The sequence below is a fragment of the Astyanax mexicanus genome, chromosome 7 (assembly GCF_023375975.1).
Source record: "Astyanax mexicanus isolate ESR-SI-001 chromosome 7, AstMex3_surface, whole genome shotgun sequence".
Taxonomy (NCBI): domain Eukaryota; kingdom Metazoa; phylum Chordata; class Actinopteri; order Characiformes; family Acestrorhamphidae; genus Astyanax; species Astyanax mexicanus.
Genome location: NC_064414.1, coordinates 55,131,693 through 55,151,868, shown reverse-complemented (window position 1 = coordinate 55,151,868; position 20,176 = coordinate 55,131,693). Strand labels below are relative to the sequence as shown.

General features: G+C 36.1%; 1 protein-coding gene across 1 annotated transcript; it reads right to left on the bottom strand.

The window, feature by feature from the left end:
* Positions 1–6,424: 6,424 nt before the first annotated feature.
* snapc3 (small nuclear RNA activating complex, polypeptide 3) lies at positions 6,425–18,814 on the bottom strand. The gene is made up of 9 exons (XM_022685963.2): positions 18,565–18,814; positions 17,051–17,134; positions 16,636–16,717; positions 15,423–15,527; positions 14,726–14,875; positions 13,283–13,365; positions 9,459–9,617; positions 8,283–8,390; positions 6,425–6,810 (listed from the first exon to the last, which is right to left on the bottom strand). The coding sequence occupies exons 1-9, from the start codon at positions 18,783–18,785 to the stop codon at positions 6,663–6,665; spliced, it is 1,140 nt and encodes a 379-aa protein (XP_022541684.2). The 5' UTR covers positions 18,786–18,814; the 3' UTR covers positions 6,425–6,662.
* Positions 18,815–20,176: the final 1,362 nt, after the last annotated feature.

Sequence of the window (20,176 nt, the reverse complement as noted above, 5' to 3'; positions counted from 1 at the left end):
TAAATATTTAATTTAAGACTTCCTCTTAGTGTTATTATTTCTCCTAGATGTGGTTAAATCAAACTTTCTCAGTTAGCTTCAGTGCTAAATGTTGTGGAATATTATTCCAATACATGTTAGCTAGTTAAATTAACCTCTTATTAGCTCCAATGCTAAATATTGTAAAATAGTATTTCAATACATGTTAGCTACATTAGCATGTTAGCTATATTAGCCTCTGAGCTCCAGTGCTAAATGTTGTGGGAGAATATTCCATTACATGTTAGCTACATTAGCATGTTAGCTATATTAGCCTCTGAGCTCCAGTGCTAAATGTTGTGGGATAGTATTCCATTACATGTTAGCTACATTAGCCTCTTAGCTGGCTACAATGATAAATGTTGTGGGGTGATATTTCATTACATCTTAGCTTTATTAGCCTCTAATTAGCTCCAATGCTAAATGTTGTAGAATATTATTGCAATACATGTTAGCTAGTTACACTAGCCTCCTATTAGCTCCAAAGCTAAATGTTGTGGAATATTATTCCATGACATGCTAGTTAACTTCATTAGCCTCTTATTAGCCCCAATGCTGAATATTATGTAATATTATTCCAAAACATGTTAGCTAACTACATTAGCTTCTTATTAGCTCTAGTGCTAAATGTTTTGGAATAATATTCCAATACATTTTAGCTAGTTACATTAACCTCTTATTAGCTCTAATGGGAAATGTTGTGAAAAACTATTCCAGTATGTTAGCTAAATTAGCCTCTTAGCTCCAATGCTAAATGTTGTGGAATATTAGTCCAATACATGTTAGCTAACTACATTAGCCTCTTATTAGCTCCAGTGCTCAATGTTGTGGAATATTATTCCAAAACACACTAGCTAACTACATTAGCCTATTGTTAGCTCCAGTGCTAAATGTTGTGGAACACTATTCCAATAAATGTTAGCAACATTAGCATGTTAACTACATTAGCCTCTGAGCTCCAGTGCTAAATGTTGTGGTATAATATTCCATTTCATGTTAGATACATTTATATATTATATGATAACATTCCTTTACACTAGTTTAATTAGCCTCTGAGCTCCTGTGCTAATTATTGTGATAATATTTAATCACATGAAACACACAATATTACCTATTTATTGACTCATTGAACAAATTATACAGATGTTTAACAAAGATCTGTACTTTATTTTACTTTACTGGTACTTAAATATGTTGTTTGTAAGAGTACGAATATTCTTCTACTCCATTTAAAACCATTTTAATTCAGTCAGAGATCGTTCATTGTCTGTCTGTAAATTCAAAATCAACCAATGTCTTATTTCTGACTATATACCATACAACTTCACTATAAAATTAACCTCATAACACTACAGATTAGGACTGTACAATATATAATTTTAGCTTCAACATCACAATATAGATGTGTGCAATATTCACATTACATTTAAACAAAAGGTAAATTGTCTGTGTGTACTTAGTATTGTGTGTTTTGGTTTGGTTAATTGTTGCCTTTGACTTTTATTTTGAAACTCCTGTTGTGGTTCACATTCCGCATCATCATTTTACTACATACCGTACTCTCTTATTCTACGTAATTATTTACACCACTACTTTCACCTATTTTACAGTAATTAATGCAAAAATAAAGTACTTGAGTACAGATCTGAGTCAGTCTGCCCACCTCTGGTTTTGGCTGATTAGCTTTTTTTTATTTTATTGGGTTCAGTTATCAGGTTAACTGAGAAATCCTGCTTTGTGAAACAACTTCAGACAATCTTCTGATCCAGATTATATATACAGTTATATGTGAACGTTTTGACACCCCTGTTCATCAAGCGATGTATTGCTGAATAAGTGAACAAATACATTATTATATCATCACTGTCTGCATTTTTGTTTAAGGCATAATAACTGATCTGAAGATCGCCGGTTCGAATCCTGGGTCATGCTGCTGCTTCAGCATCAGCAGCCGGAGTCTGAGAGAGTACAGATGGTCAAGATATAGGCGTATGTTATCTGATTTCGAGTTGGAGATTTGGTGAATTCCTCCAAATGTGTTGTGATGCTGCCTAGACATGCTGCATTGATTGGCTGCAGTTAAAAAAGGGGTGGAGTCTGACTTCACACATATAAGAGGGGGTGTGCCCTTCCCATTATTTCCTCCTGTCAATTTTACTTTACTTATTACCAAATTTGGTAATAAGTAGAGTAAAGTGGACAATATTATACATTTTAAACATATTTATTCAAATTTTGTATAACATTTGTATAGCATAACATGCTTTTAATCTGTATATTGGGATAAATTAAGCAAATAAACAGTATTTATAGATATGTATTAGAATACACTTCTCTGTGGAAGTATTTGTTCACTTATTTACATTCAAAACATGAATAATACACATCATTTGATCAGGGGAGCCTTGTGGCTCAGAGTGGAGAATAGTGATGGACATGATGTGATATATCTTATTTTTCTTTACGTGCTGAATGTTTCTGAATGTGTGTGAAGGTGAGACCTGATTCACAGGCCTGACTGGTGCTGAAGATAAACGCTGACTGTATCATTTGACTGGTTTAAATGGGAAGTCCTGGACTTTAACTCTGAATCCAGTATTGTTCTGTTCTTTCTGTTAAAAAAAAGCACAAATGTTGAAGACCCAGAAGAGTGCATTCTGGGTATTTTAAGACGGCGAATCATGAATAGATTTTCTTTGGTGATGCTTTATTTTGGGTGGATGTTATAAAAGACCTTTATTTTGGCGAGTGAAGCCAGTGGCTGGTAAATAACTGATGTACTAATTTACTAGGTGGGAAATATTGAGGTAATATCACTTTTAGCTCTGCTTTATATCAGTAAAGGATGTACAGGAGATTATGCACAATTATACAATGAAAATACTGTAATTACTGCTTAATAAATTAGTATAATAATAATAAACCACCAATAAACCAGACACTATTGGCTTTATATTCATGAATTATGTTCATACAAGAAATATATGAATACACATATATGTGTAATAACATCCACCTAGAATAAACCCTTCTTTTTTTACTATTGTATTTATTTATCTGTTGTTCTCCTCGGTGAGGTGTACAGTTCTTTTGTGTTGTGTTTCTGTTCTCACCCTGTGTTTAAATCACACTTGCAGCAGCGTGGTATTTTTTGTAATAGTGATAAAGTATAAATCTACAGATAAATATATATAAATATATATATATATATATATTAGATGTATTATTATCTGAAGTGCTGGTGGTGGGCGGGAGGATTTGGTAGCAGACACACTGTGTGGTGAATCTTCTTTCTCATGAGTGACTCTCCTTCCCTAACTGAGTAACATGCTTGATGTATTGGAAAGAATATACTGCTCAATATAGCTCAATAAGCACCGAGCTGTTCTGGAGAATGGAGTCTGTGGTGTCATTACTTCACCGGCCACCAGGGGGCAGAGCTGCCTAACAATATATCACCCAGTATATTTACTGATATATTAAAATTATTCACATTTTATTTAGAAGATTTATTAATTTCATTATAAGCAAAATATATTTTATATACAGAAGCAAAATACAAATAACAAATCAAATGAAAGGAAGCAGAAAGAAGAGAAAAAAACCTTAAATCTGCCCCTTTTATCCCCAAAATAATTTAAAATAACATTAAAAAATAAACAAAAATATCCAATCCCTCTCAAACAACAGTTTATAACATTACACATTGTACTATTATATATTTTGTAAACAAACCAACTTTTATTATTATTTTAAACACACACATTGATATAGCATTTTTAACATCACACAACTCACTCACAAATTATTCCATAATCTCATTCCTTGAATTAAAGTACACCGCTCCTTCAAACTAGTTCATTCATTACACTGTAGGTAGAAGTATAGATAGATAGAGTGTTTAATAAAATACTTCTGTAGAAGTTGAAATATCAACTCAATCTTTTTACTCTAAGTACAAGTGTAAAAGAGTACTAACCTTTATTAAACAGCCCATCTCCGCTCTCCCACTGTTTTCTGAGATCCAGTATTTTTTTACAGTTTGTTCAAACATGCTTTAAAGTGGATGATATGGTAGCGTAACCTAATCTTTAGGCACTGCCATCTTTTACCTTTACCTTAAGATTAGCTTACTCTACAGGTTGTAAACAGTGTTTTTTTCTAATAAGCTTCTTGTGCACTTTTAAAGGTACTAATTGCTCGTTTTAAATCTCAGGGCTGTCCAGATTCTACCAATGAGCTGTGGAGCTACTTTGAGCTGGATAATGGTGTAAAACGTGATTTATCTGCAGGGTAAAACATGCCCCATATCATCCATCCTAAAGCATGTTTGGATCTCGGAAAGCTGCAGGAGAGCAGAGGTGTACTATTTAACAAAGGTTAGTACTCTTTATCATGTTTTACTACACCCAAAGTAAACCTAGAAAACACATTTTTCTAAAAGCTATAATGTTAAAATATTAAAATGTTAATATTGATAATATAATTTGGGATGTACTAGGCTCCTTCCTGCTTTCAGCTGCATTTATGCTTATCTGGATGGAGAGATTTATCTGGATAGGGGTTTTATTGAACGATGAGAAGCCGGAATGAAAACCAGCTGAAATGAAACAGGAGTAACAAGGATATTTTTCAAATATAAGGAGGAGAAAGTTCAGATAATTGTGTGAAAATGTAAAAATAATTATTGCAGTAAAGTATAGATAAAGTATTTGTACTTCATTACTTCACACCTCTGCCTAAATGGAGCACTAGAACACTGATTTATATATAGGATATTTCACTCTTTCACCATACCTGTCAAGTCTCCCGTTTTGGCCGAGAAACTACCGTATTTTACTCCTCTTTCCCGCCATCCTCCCGTAATAGTATTTTCCCGTAAATTTCCTGTATTATAATAAAAATTTAAAAACTTTATTATTGAGGAGACAGGGCACTGACCGCTCTGTGTCTCTTAACCAATCGTGGTACCGGTTCAAGGAGAAAGTCCCGCCTTTCAGGAGAAACAGCCAATCAGCTTGCTGGTTTTGCGGAGCGCAAATGAGGGTCAGTGTGGGGAAGACACCCCGCCCCCCGCTGTGAGTTCAGGCAGCTAGTCGGAGCAGCTGATGTTAAAACATGGATATACGGAGATTTTTCTAAAAGAAAGGTAAGGGTTGGCTAATCATGTAAACTGTGAGGAGATTTTTCTGATAGCTGCGTAAAAAAACTCGTCTCCGAATAAAAACAGACAGATTAAAACTTTTAAAAATTAAAACCGAAATTAACTGAAATGATCAGAAAGAGGTATTAATTAAAAAGTATTAATTATGTAGACCCCATTAGAACTAATTTTTACTGATGGAATATATCTGGTCCATGTCTTTTTAGTAAAAGCTCATGATACTATGTTTAGGTCACCAACAGTCAATTTGCAGAATTTGTGCACCCTTTGTTCAATTTTAAATCCATTAAATAAATAAAACATATATCATATAAAAGAGTGCATTTATGCCAAAAAAGACATGAAATCTTAACTTTTTTAAATATCTAGAAAAGGGTTATTAATTTGGCTGTATTAAAAGAATGACATATGTAGGAATGTCCACAAAATTTCAGTGTCAACAAAGGTAGGCCTATCAGATTCTGATAATCTAATTGTAGTCTGTAAGTGGTTCACATGTGGTTATCTTAGATTTCTTGTAAACCTGTCTTAAAATGTAAGGGATACTGAACTTCGTTGGGCTGGTGGGACGGCTTTAATCGGACGTAGGAAAATATCCCTTATTTTTAAATCTAAAACTTGACAGGTATGTCTTTCACACTTTAGCATATTTGGATACTGATACAAAAATACCTCTTAAACTAGTGTCCTATAAAGTGATTTACTAGCCTTTACCATGATTGGATTACTGACCCGGTCAGTGGGGCCAGCGCCCAGGGGCACTTGAGGTCAGGGGGCCCTGGCCCAAAACCTTTTGTGATGATACGATATATTTTTATTTCCAAGGGACCTTCATTTGTTTAGGGAGACTTTGTCCCCAGGGCCTTTTAGGGGCCATAGCCATGCTTTCGGGCCCCTTATGAAAATGGACAAGATGTTGTGGCACTGCTCTGACTTCGACTTCTGGCTAATTAGGCTGGCTAATCTGGCTAAAGAGGGGGGCATAATTTTAGAGGGCCCTGGTTATAAGAGCCCCTACCACGGGGCCCTAGAGAAGAGCAGGGCATAATATTAGAGGGCCCTTGATCACGAGAGCCCCTGCTATGGGGCCCTTGACTTCCATAGAAGTTGTTTAACACAGCTTCTTGACTTTCTAGGGACCTACAAAAAGTTTTATAAGATTTACAGCTCTTACAAGGAACATAGTCTACATAGTCTATACCCAACCTACATACTGAAGAACTGAGCAGAAACACAGTATCATTCAGTTACTCAGCTTTAATTTACACTCCTCAAAACAAACCTTAACAAAAAGTCAAAGAGAACAGAAAACATATGAATCGTCTCTCTCTCAATATAAACTCTCAAATATGCAAATAAATGTTTAACTCCGAGAGAAACAGGAGAACTGATGCAGTAAAATATTAATATAAGGATATTACTGTAGAACAGGCAGTACTGCACAGCAGTAAATCAGCACATTTAACCCTTTAAGCCGGGCTCAGTTGAACGCTCCTGGGTCGACGTAAGCGAACGCGTTGAAATCGCCCAGTTTGTTCCCCTGTTCATCATAGTGCAGACTCCGGAAGCACTGGTCACAGTACAGACACGGTTCTGACGGAGCATGAGGGTCATTCGTGGTTATCCATCTGTCACAAAGCAAAATTTATATTTAAAAATATATATATTTAAATCAATTAAATTACAAATAATAAAACATAGAATGTTAAAACAGTAATTTTGAAGGACCATTTTGCTCAAAAAATAAATAAATCAATAAGTAAACAAATAAATAACTCTATACTCTTTATCAGGGATATGTAACAAAGCAATGAAAAAAAATTATTATGTGCATTGTGGGAACTTTTATTTAATTATGAATTAATAAATGATAAAAATAAAAAAGAATAAAATCAGGGGCTAGTTGAGGTCTCTCTTAAAGAATTAGTTTGCTTATAGCTCAATAATTAAAACAGCACAAATATTAACGGTAGTACAAATAAACAGCAAAAACCAGCACAAAAGCAGCACTAACAAACATTATCTCATTGGTGCAATTTGGCCATTGATGCGGGGCTGTGTTACACAACAGGTAAGAAAATAAAATGTTTCATTTCTAAAGAATGGTATCAGGGCTAACGATAATTTTTGCTGCACAAACGCAGCACTGACGCATGAAAATACCTGTGTTCAGTTTCTGAGTATATTAGGGTCAGCTTTCCGGGATTGTTCTCTTTGGGTCATTCACAGTCGCTTCTTCTTTTTCTTTTACTTTTGCTTTTCGGAGCACAGAACCGCTACCATCACACACAGTCCTTCTGAAGCAGTGATTGGATGATTTTCTGACACTCCTCCCTAATGACCCACAAACTCACGTGAGGATCTAAACGATGAATGGTCAGTGTCAAACGTGCCATGTTGCCAGATATTCAACGCCAACTGGTGCAGGGAGTTGCTTCACATTTCTTAAACAACCATGTGGAAAAACAGTGTGATCCTGTGGTCGTGTCTAATCATTGGTATGCATCAAGCAGCAGAAATGACTAAAATTGGGTTAAGAAATGTCCAACGCTTTATTATTAAAAACTGTAAGGATAGTGGGGACCAATCGTCTTCGAGAAAGAAATTTGGTTGAAAAAAAAAGTCCTGAATGATGGTGACCTGCGATCACCTAAACCTTTAAAGAAATCAAATCAAAGATTAACAGTGATTTTTAATAGGGAAAGTAAGAGCTTTCCCACTCGCACAATGCAGTGAAGGGAATTCACGGGATTAAAGGGACTGAACAGCTGTGTAGCCTTAAAAAAAGTGGGAAAAGGATCAGTTTGCTAGAGAGCATAAAGATTGGACTCTGTAGCAATGTGTGCCACAATCAAAGCTAAAGGTGGTCCAACCAAATATTAGAGTGTGACCTTTTTTTGTGCTGATTTTTTTTTTCTCTACAATGTATCTGGTCATAAAGCATTGGTTTCTCAGACAGGGGTTAAGCCTCACAGACTTTATTTTCCAATTGGTATTAAAATGCTGTGTATTTTAAGACACAGTTCCTAATACCTGCCTGAGGGAAACTACCCCACAGTGTATCTGGACTGTAAAGTGATGGAAGGGATCCTCTGCTCACCTGCTGATGTAAAGGTGGCAGGCGCAGCACTTCCGAGTCGCCACCCTGTGTTTGTGGGTGAGGAGCGGGTACAGCTTAGCGTCCAGACAGTCGTCCCTGTGAGCCAACCTGATAGAACACCAATAAAAATCATTATTTACCAGAAAAAATCTTTAATTCCACCAAACAGAACACTCGGATTGGTGAATCCCTGTTATGATAGTGTTCAGAATAGATGATAGGGGATCACTTCAGTTCCTTAAATTATTCACTACTCCTTATATTACAGCAGTAGAGCACTAGAATACAATTATAGAAAACAAATAATGGTCCCTTTGGGTATATTAAATTAGATTACATTTGGCAGATGCTTTTTTTTAAAGCGACTTCTAATTAATGCTGTGCATTTAGCAATAAAGGATATAGAAGTTTAAGACCAAAAAACATTTTAGGGCCTAAAGGAGGCCAAAGAAAAATAGTGGGATAAAGGAGGAAGGGTCAGAAAAATGAGGTTAAAAGTAGGTAGTTAGTTAGAGGTTTTAGGAGAGTAAGTGCTCTTTGAAGAGCTCAGTCTTCAGGAGTTTATTAAAGATAGTGAGAGATTCTCCTGATCTGGTAGTAGAAGGTAGTTAGTTAGAGGTGTTAGGAGAGTAAGTGCTCTTTGAAGAGCTCTGTCTTCAGGAGTTTATTAAAGATAGTGAGAGATTCTCCTGATCTGGTAGTAGAAGGTAGTTAGTTAGAGGTGTTAGGAGAGTAAGAGCTCTTTGAAAAGCTCTGTCTTCAGGAGTTTGTTAATTACTAGCCCCCACATTGGAGCACGAAAGCACTTTTATAGGGAACAAAAAATTCCCCCCATAAGCACTATTCAATTCAAATTTATTTATATAGCGCTTTTTATAACAGAAGTCGTCACAAAGCAGCTTTACAGAAAAAAAAACAGGTCAACTCCTCTTATTAGCAGCACAGCAAATATGCCAATTATTGTGGTGAAACAGTGGCAAAGAAAAACTCCCTTACATTAAAAGGAGGAACCAAGACTCAGTCAGAGGAACCCATTGCCTACTACGTCCCTTATATTAACCATTATTCCCCATGTTGGAACATTAGAAAACTATTAATTGGATTGTGAGAGTTGATTAAATCAGCTTCTTATCAAAAATTTGACAAAAGTAAATCAGAAAACAGGAAGAGGTTCACCTTATATCCGTGAGAATCACCACGTGCTCGCAGTCTCCTTGGTGGCAGTACAGGTACGGATAGCCCACCTTTAGTCTCAGGTCGTAGAATGTCGTGTCCTCCATCTTTGTGGATTTGAATTCTGGGAAATCGTTTTTCTTCGCCCATTCACGCGTCGTCCTTTAGAACAGAAACAAAACGGATGTGGAATTATAATTATATTCAGAAGGAAGAACATTAGGAACCTCTACAACTCTCTACATTCTGATCTGTCTGGTATGTTGCAGATTTGAGTTACTAAATTTATAATAAGTTACTTCCTGCTAATTTTTATCTTCATTCTCAATAGCATTACAATCTCACACTTCATTCTGGGTGCAGCTATTTTTTTTTGTTTTTTTTTTGGGGGGGGGGGGGGGTCTATTTTTAACTTATATATATTTTGAACAGACACGATTACTTTGATAACATTTTTTTTAATATACAAGAGATTCTTAATTATGGTTTTAAGTGGACTTGTCCCCTTTGACACGTCATAATTGTTAGAAATATTAGGAGTAAGCTTTCCCTTATTTTACTGTATGTAACAGTTAAGTGATTGTACATGCTGAGGCACATGTGATAGTGTAAGGTAAGTGTGATGGTACATGTGATAGTGTAAGGTACATGTGATTGTACATGTGATAGTGTAAGGTACATGTGATGGTACATGTGATAGTGTAAGGTACATGTGATGGTACATGTGATAGTGTAAGGTACATGTGATGGTACATGTGATAGTGTAAGGTAAGTGTGATGGTACATGTGATAGTGTAAGGTACATGTGATGGTACATGTGATAGTGTAAGGTACATGTGATGGTACATATGATAGTGTAAGGTACATGTGATGGTACATGTGATGGTACATGTGAGAGTGTAAGGTACATGTGATGGTACATGTGATACCGTAAGGTACATGTGATGGTACATGTGATAGTATAAGGTAAATGTGATGGTACATGTGATAGTATAAGGAACATGTGATGGTACATGTGATAGTATAAGGTAAATGTGATGGTACATGTGATGGTACATGTGATAGTGTAAGGCACATGTGATGGTACATATGATAGTGTAAGGTACATGTGATGGTACATGTGATGGTTCATGTGAGAGTGTAAGGTAAATGTGATGGTACATGTGATAGTATAAGGAACATGTGATGGTACATGTGATAGTATAAGGAACATGTGATGGTACGTGTGATAGTATAAGGTACATGTGATGGTACATGTGATAGTATAAGGTAAATGTGATGGTACATGTGATACTATAAGGTACATGTGATGGTACATGTGATAGTATAAGGTTAATGTGATGGTATATGTGATAGTATAAGGTAAATGTGATGGTACATGTGATACCGTAAGGTACATGTGATGGTACATGTGATGGTACATGTGATAGTATAAGGTAAATGTGATGGTACATGTGATGGTACATGTGATAGTATAAGGTAAATGTGATGGTACATGTGATAGTATAAGGTAAATGTGATGGTACATGTGATAGTATAAGGTAAATGTGATGGTACATGTGATAGTGTAAGGTAAGTGTGATGGTACATGTGATAGTGTAAGGTACATGTGATGGTACATATGATAGTGTAAGGTACATGTGATGGTACATGTGTTAGTGTAAGGTACATGTGATGGTACATGTGATAGTGTAAGGTACATGTGATGGTACATGTGATAGTGTAAGGTACATGTGATGGTACATGTGATAGTGTAAGGTACATGTGATGGTACATGTGATAGTGTAAGGTAAGTGTGATGGTACATGTGATAGTGTAAGGTACATGTGATGGTACATGTGATAGTGTAAGGTAAGTGTGATGGTACATGTGATAGTGTAAGGTACATGTGATGGTACATGTGATAGTGTAAGGTACATGTGATGGTACATGTGTTAGTGTAAGGTACATGTGATGGTACATGTGATGGTACATGTGATGGTGTAAGGTAAATGTGATGGTACATGTGATAGTATAAGGTAAATGTGATGGTACATGTGATGGTACATGTGATAGTATAAGGTACATGTGATGGTACATGTGATAGTATAAGGTACATGTGATGGTACATGTGTTAGTGTAAGGTACATGTGATGGTACATGTGATAGTATAAGGTAAATGTGATGGTACATGTGATAGTATAAGGTAAATGTGATGGTACATGTGATAGTGTAAGGTACGTGTGATGGTACATGTGATGGTACATGTGAGAGTGTAAGGTAAATGTGATGGTACATGTGATACCGTAAGGTACATGTGATGGTACATGTGATACCGTAAGGTACATGTGATGGTACATGTGATAGTATAAGGAACATGTGATGGTACATGTGATAGTATAAGGTAAATGTGATGGTACATGTGATAGTATAAGGTAAATGTGATGGTACATGTGATAGTATATGTGAGTCTTGGTTTCTCTCTGTTGTTTCTTCCTCCTCCAGCTCTCCAGCTCTGAGGGAGTTTTTCCTCAGTTGATCTCTGGAGGTTGTGTGATGTATGTAGATTTCTGTAAAGCTGCTTTTCGGCAGCATCAGTTGTAAAAAGCTCTATATAAATAAATGTGATTTGATTAGATCTGATAAAATGTGTAGCACTGCTCAGCAGGGCAGCCTCTGAAGCGGAGTCTATTAAAACACTATTATCTACGGGTAACCCAGTAACACCAGTACCAGCCTACAGGCTGAGCCCTCCCCCCCGGCCTGCGGGCGGATCAGCCTTGTGATGAGGAATGTGGCGTTCTGTGTGACCCAAACAGGACACTGCCCATCCAAACTGATTTCACACGTCCGTCACAAGACTGCGCTGACATTTCCCTCTAACATCCCATCAGATCTGCTGTCCAGTCTCATGCCTTCCTCCCACAGCATCAAAGTTCACCATTTATACGCCTTTATAACCAGCGGAGGATCAGAGCTCAGACTCTGGACGTGCATGCGGTCAGGGTGGTCAGGGGGTTCAGAGAGAGGGTTTAAAGAGTTAATGCTAGCATACTGGGTAGCTAATATAGCTAATATAGCTAATAGATGCTCACAGGAGCCAATGGGGAGTTTAAACTATGCAAAGAAAATGCAAACCCTAAAGGGGTATTTTGTTTCATACAAACAACTCGATTCAAGTCACTTCACCTTATAGCTCATAATATTAGTTTAAGGCTTAAGGCTTAAGATTAGTTGATGATTTCACTTTTAATTTAAGTAATTAATTCATTAATCAATTAAAGAAGAAATCCGGTGTAAATTAGACTTTTGTTGTAGTAAAACATGATAAAAAGTACTTATTTTTGTTGAATAGCACACCTCTGTTCTCCCAGAGCCGCTCTCCTGGCAGCCGGCTCCAGGAGGCAGGTTATGCTCTATGAGTCTATGTATATATATATGTCTATGTTAATATCAGTACAGTGATGGCGGCGCTCAGAGCTGAAGCTAGTAGTGTTATAGGATAAAAAAAAGTGTTGTTTAATAAGCTTCTTGTGCACTTTTTAAGTTATTAATGCCTCGTTTTAAATGTCAGGGCTCTCCGGATTCTAGTAAGGAGGTGTGGAGCTACTTTGGGCTAGATAACTTTGTAAAAAGTGATTCATCAGGGCAAAATTTGAGTGAGAGTGCTGGGATCTCTGAACGCTGTGGGAGAGCGGAAGAGGGCTATTCAACAAAGGTAAGAACTTTTTATCATGTTTTACTACAACAAAAATCCATTTTACACCAGAGTTCTCCTTTAATGAGTTCAAGAGGCAGGGTAGTTAATTTTTGCAGTGCAGTGTAAGAATGTGATTAGTTAAGCTTACGTGCTGATATCCCGACATTCTGGAAACCTCATATCATTGTAGAAAGTTCCCTCAAAGAAGAAGAAAGCAGATTTATAGTGATCCTGCAACAATACAGAGGAAGAAAATCATTCATTTTTCCTTTTGTTCCCGATACATTTATTCTTATTCCTCTACCATACTAAACCCACACTGTGCTTAGAGAGGTCCACCACCCCAAAATCATCTAGTCTAGGGGATTTATTTACTTTATACTGTAATAATCACCCCAGAAATATACAAATAAGTGCAATTAACATGTTCAAAATGCCATGAAATATAATAATATTAACTGACCAAATAATGTAATGTATGGGCTAGACTGTTAATGTAATATAGTATTACATAAGCTTTAAATTAGTTTCAGTTCAATCATTTGTAATATTGTGTTACATTTGGATTTTTAGAGCAACAAATTATTACATTATAGGAATTGGAAAAATATAACAATATTGATCACTACAGGGCTGTTAAATTAAGCAGAAACAAATAGGCTACTGTGCATCCAACTGGGGGGCACAGTATCTCCCAAAAGTGAGTAAACCTGCAAATATTTTATTATATCTTTTTATGGGACGACACTATATAATTAAAACATTTAAATAACACAAGAGTATTCAGTGCACAGCTTGTATATTAGTATAGATTTACTGTCCTCTAAAACAAAAATTAAAAACAGCCAATAATGACTCTTTCTCCCATGACGACATCAAAGATTCCTGGCGTTCCTCCACGTTACACTTCAGGATGCCCCACAGGTGCTCACTTGGGTTAAAGGCTGGGGACATACTTGGCCAGTCCATCACCTTTACCTTTATCTTCCTCAGTGAGAGAGTTGTCATCTTGGAGGTGAGTTTTGGGTCAATAATGTGTTGAAAACTGCCATGTTGCCCAGATTTGAAGGGAATTGTGCTCTGGTTTACAATGTCAGCTCCCCAGTGCTTGCAGCAACATGATGCTACCAGCACCATGCTTAACTGTAAGCAGGGGACAGTTGCCTTGTTACTCCTCACCAGGACACGGTTCCAGTAATCTGTGCTCTCTCTTTTGGACTACTTGTCTTCAGCAAACTGATTGCAGGAAAATTACTAATAGGGCACAATTTGGGCATTTGCACTTAGTTTGTACTCACTTTTGTTGGCAGCGGTTTAGACATTAATGCCACTGTGTTGAGTTTTTTTTAGGGTACAACAAATTTACACTGTCTAAAAAGCTGTACACTTACTATTTTAACCTGTACCAAAGTGTCATATCTTGTCATATCAGGTGTTATCTGAAGAACAACATACTGATGTGCAGATGAGCAGGTAGTATAATAATTATATAGTGATATATGTTAGCAGCTAATAGTGTGTAATAAACTGTAAGCTCAGAGTTATATAATGCGAGTTATAGAACAGCAGTAGAGTGAAGAGGAAGTCAGACCTTGCTGATGAACTGAGGAACCATGTCAGGTGTGCTGCTGAATTCCCCAAAAACCTGCAGATCACTGACACAGCAGATCCCATCCCTCAACTCCGACAGCTTCTGAGAGCCCAGAACCAGCAGAGTCTGATACGCTCTCACGTACTTAAACTAAAAACACACACACACTTAATTTACAGTACCAGTCAAAAGTTTGGACACATAGTAAATGAATAGTGAAGTGATCTATCAGATTATGAAGGAACACATAAGGAATCATGTAGAAACTTAAAAACAGTGTTAAACAAACCTAAATACTCTGTGAAGTATTTAGATACTCTTATCTGGGGAGCTGTTTGTTAACTTGTGGTTTTTGAGGCTGATAACTCTGATTAACTTATCCTGTACAACAGAGGAAACTCTCGCTCTTCCCTTCCTGGAGTGGTCCTGATGAGTGCCAGTTTCATCATTTAAATATTTCTGATGGTCTTTGGGGTGACTGCACTTGAGGACACTTTAAAGTTCTTGAAATGTTCCTTTTCTGACTGACATTTTTTTTAAAGTCATTTCTTTACTTAGTTTAGTAGTTTCTCTTTCTGATTTCTTCTCATAATATGGATTAGAAATTCAACTGGATCTAAAATTCAATATTGTGTGTGTTCAAACTGCAAAATTAGTAAATATTGATATATTAGTTCTAGCGTGTGGAACTCCTTACCCGCTCAAACAGAACTGGATATAAAACGTTGAAAGTCAGAATCATTTCGCCCTCCTGTACAAAATCTGTCGGGTCTTCAGGCTTTCTGCCCAAAGCCAGCATCTCCTACAGCAACACACAGCAAAAAACAATAATAATAATAATAATACCTCTCAATAAATCAATATATAAAATTAACAAACAAACAACTTGGGGACACATGATAATATCAGCATTATATTAATATCGGCCAATAACTGCTTTTCTTTTCTTTTTTTTTCTAGAATTATTGGTATTTTTCAAACCAATTCTTGCTGATGTATTTACTGTACTTTAATGTGAACTAAGCAACATTGGCCACACTACTACAATTAACCGATTAGCCCAAGTTGACCATGCTATTTTATAGCTTTCATTTTATTGTTTTCATACAGCTGGTTAAAAGCTAAAATGTACCGTTTTAGCTTAAATCATCTCCTCATGATGCTAAATGGCAAAATCTCCTATGCTTTAGTTAAATCTCCTACGCCCTCAGTTAATCAGATCATTTAATTCTATCCCTTAATGGTCTATATCAGAAGTGTGATTTATTATTCCTAATCTAAATAAAATCTACCCACCCAGAGAGAGCAAGGCCAACTGTGCTCTCTCATTGCTCTGGCAGCTGATGGCAACCTGCATGACCGGGATTCGAAGCAGCAATCTCCCGATCATAGTGGCAGCGCTTTAGACCACTGGACCACTAGGGGCCCCTAAAATGTGAGTTTTAATATATAAAATAATTTAATATATTTTCAAATCTAAACTACCTTTACTGAACTAACCTCTATAATTGAGGGCTCGTCCCCAATTTACTATAGTATAAAGTTAATATATAAAGTATATATAATATAATATAAAGTAAAGCCTATAAATATTGCATAGTTGCAGAGTTTTTAAGTCTGATTCTTAGTCAGAAAAATAGTTAAGTCCATAAATCTAGCTAGAAATTATCTTAATTTGATGTTGTCAAAATGTTAAAATGTTAACTGTTTTCTGTCTTTAATCAATATTATAAGAATGTTTAGGATTGTTCCTGGTTGGTTCTAGAGCTCGACTGCATGATAAACTATACCACTGCTCTTAAACCACTGCTCAGTACATCCTTACAAAGAATAAATAAGCAAATAAATGAATAGACAAGGTGGGTGTTTCTAATAAAGTGGCCACTGACACCACAGCTCACAGTACTCACCATTTCATTAGCGTAAATGTCATGTCTCCCGATGCTCTCTCTTAGCAGAGTCTTTTTATAGTCCTGCCTCTTCTTCCTCAGTCTGATAAAGATAAAGATAAACAGGACTGTATATCTGTGTGTACTGTGGTACTGATCACCTGGAGGACCTGCATTCCTGCACATGTTAGTGCTTACTCTGCTTTAACACACCTCCTAATCCTGCTAATCAGCTCATTCACTCGGACCTTCTAAATTGTAGGAGTTAAAGGTGCTGTTTTACTGCAGGAATCCACTAAAATGTGCAGGATGAGAAGTCATCCAGAACAAGGGTTACTGGTGATATTTATTGAAGCAAATATAAACAATATTGCACCTAGACAACCAGATAAAATACACAGGGTTCACACAAAAAATATAGTAAAATATGACGCACTTTAAAGTTGCGAGTTTCGGCTCTGGAGGCACAACATCTGGATCTGGAGCTTCCTCTTCTGGATGACTTCGCAGAGCATCAGTACTGATAAGATAAAACAGAGCATAATTACAATACAGAGTCTTTTAAAATGGTGCTGAGCATCACTATTACACACAATAACATTAAAAAAGTCCTATAATCATGATATATATCATCTATTATAATATCTTAATTGCTGTGTTAAAGATGTGCATGCTGACATTATAGATCATAGACATTATTCACTATAGACTGCTGCACCCACACACTAAATATGACCATACAGTGTACATACAATTTACATACAGTGTACATACAATTTGTTAGCATAGGCTACTCCTGCTAATCCAGCAAATCTGAGCAATATTGTTTCCATTAATATATTTAGTAAGCAATTATTATCCTTTAAAATCCTTTGTATAATGCATAATAGCGTTTATTATTGTTATCAACAAAACTACAGAAATTATTAAGATATAGTTTTTTGTCAATAAAAAAAATACACCTAATAAGACAATAAGATTGTATGACAATAATTTCCATCATAACTACATACAATTAAATACACACTGCCGTAATTATTCAGATCTTACTGTAACTAACAGATACAGTATAAAATACAGCAAACCCACTATTACTATTATCACTATCATTACTAAACATTATGGGCCATTATGGTTCATGGTTAGTGACTTGGTCTAAACTGCAGTAAAATTAGTGCTTCACTACTTGAATGAATACAGTTTAATCTAGAGTTAGACTTTATCTGGGTCTAGGGAGCCTTGGGATTAAGTCTAAGCCCTGGAAAAATCAGCATTTAGTAATTGGAAGTAATGCTTCAATTGGCCTATATAGTATGTGGCCTAAATATATTTTTATTATACCAATAAAATGTCTTAAAGGCAATGTATTTTAGTGGCCCCAACAGACATTACCCTGTGACCTGAATTTATTATTTTGAGGCAACCTATGTTTTGTGCCCCTAATACATAATATTTTAGCTAGTAGAAGCTGCATTGTATTAATCTATCATTTATTAAAAGGGGTGTCCATAAATATTTGGACATGCTTCCCCAGCAGAACTACAGTAGATAAAGTAATACAGTAGGTGCAGTAGGTTATGTGTGTTTACCAGTAAGTGCAGTAGCTACAATAGTTTAGGTGTGTGTTTACCTGTATGTGTGAGTGTGTATTTACCTGTAATGTAGGAACATTAGTGTGTGTGGTGTGTTTACCTGCAGTATGTGTAGTAGGTACTGTGTGTGTGTGTGTGTGTGTGTGTGTGTGTGTGTGTGTGTGTGTGTGTGTGTGTGTGTGTGTTAGATACAGTAGGTCAGGTGTGTTTGTGTGTGTGTGTTAGATACAGTAGGTACAGTGTGTGTGTGTGTGTGTTAGATACAGTAGGTCAGGTGTGTGTGTGTTTTAGATACAGTAGGTCAGGTGTGTTTGTGTGTGTGTGTTAGATACAGTAGGTCAGGTGTGTGTTTGTTTACCTGCAGATGGTCTTCAGCTCCTCCAGGGTTTCAGGTGAGATGCCCATCTCCTGCATAAGCTCCGCCTCCTCGCGCGCGGGCTCGGTGTTGGAGAATGAGTAGAGGCGGGGTTTCAGCGCCTCGAGCCACAGGTTCCTGAAGCTCCGCAGGTGGAAAGGTTTAGTATTTACATCGATATTCTCAAACACCGGAACATCCTCCTTCTCCGCGCCTTCCGCCATGCTCGCGCTTCACACAGCGCCGCTGCCGCACAGCCTTCTGGGTAATGTAGTGTTTAGCCTTTCTTTCTCTTCTGCGGAGATTCACAGCTCACCCTGTAGATCACTACCGCCACCTGTTGGAGTAAACGGTAATGAAGAAAGAAAATACACAAATACATCAAATTAAATGGGACATAAAATAATAAACAAATTAATAAATTCAGTGTATTAATTAATAAACAAAAAGACGTCTGTTTTATTTATATTTTATACACTGTCCTTTTATTTCTGCATGTATATATTAGGGGTGGGCGATATGGCTCTAAAATAATATCACGATATTTCAGGGTATTTTTGCGATAATGATATACTTGGCGATATAGGATAATTTCAGGAATATAGTATAATAGTATAACAGAATAATTATAATGTGGCAAAATAAATAATATAGCATAAAATAATATAATGCAGCAAATAATATTGCAGAATATTTAGTGCATGCATATAAACTGCAAACCAAAACAATTATACAATAAATACACCTAAAGCTTCACAGTAAATAATAGACTACTTTTAAGACAGAACATCTATATTATCATGATATGGATTTTTAATATCACGATATTTCTGTGTCACGATATATTGTATACGATATAATTTTGCCCACCCCTAGTATATATTCCTCCTTCCGACTTTGTGACTGTATTATTTATATATATTTTTTTATTAATGTATTTTTTTAAATGTAATTTTTTATACATAAATGCAAGTTTAAAAAATCAGGTAAAAGACCAATTATTGTTGCGCCTTTTGAAAAGGAATCAAACACTATAGTAAACTGATACAGCCAACATTAAAACAAACACATTAAAAGCTATTAAAACTATTAAATATATGTATTTTAAGATATTTATCCAACTTCTTATTATCCCAGAGCAATATTATTGTTGTATGATGTGTACACTATTGTTTGTATATTATTTTATGTGCATATGATAGCGTGTGCTATGTTTTTTTTTTTTTTTTTTTTTTTTTTTACAATTAAAAAAGGGAGCAGTACATGTATTGTGATCTAAGGGATCTTTATAAATAAATGTAATTAATCGTAATCCTAATTCTAATAAATGTAATAAATATTTTTTCAGTTTTTCTACAGTAAACAGGTTTAAGGCAGTAAAGGTGCTAGCATTACTGCTACACCCTCCTGGTGTTGGGGCATTACTAGTGATGGGGGGGATAAAAAAAAAATAGAAATAAAATTTAAAAAGAGAATGTCTTGACTGGTACTGTATTTAAGAGGTCTCACAGCTATCGAGGGATTCAGAAGGATTGATAGGCTGCTAATACCGATGATTACTGTACTATTATACTGTATTTTTCATTAATAGTTATATGAAAACAGCAGGCCTGTT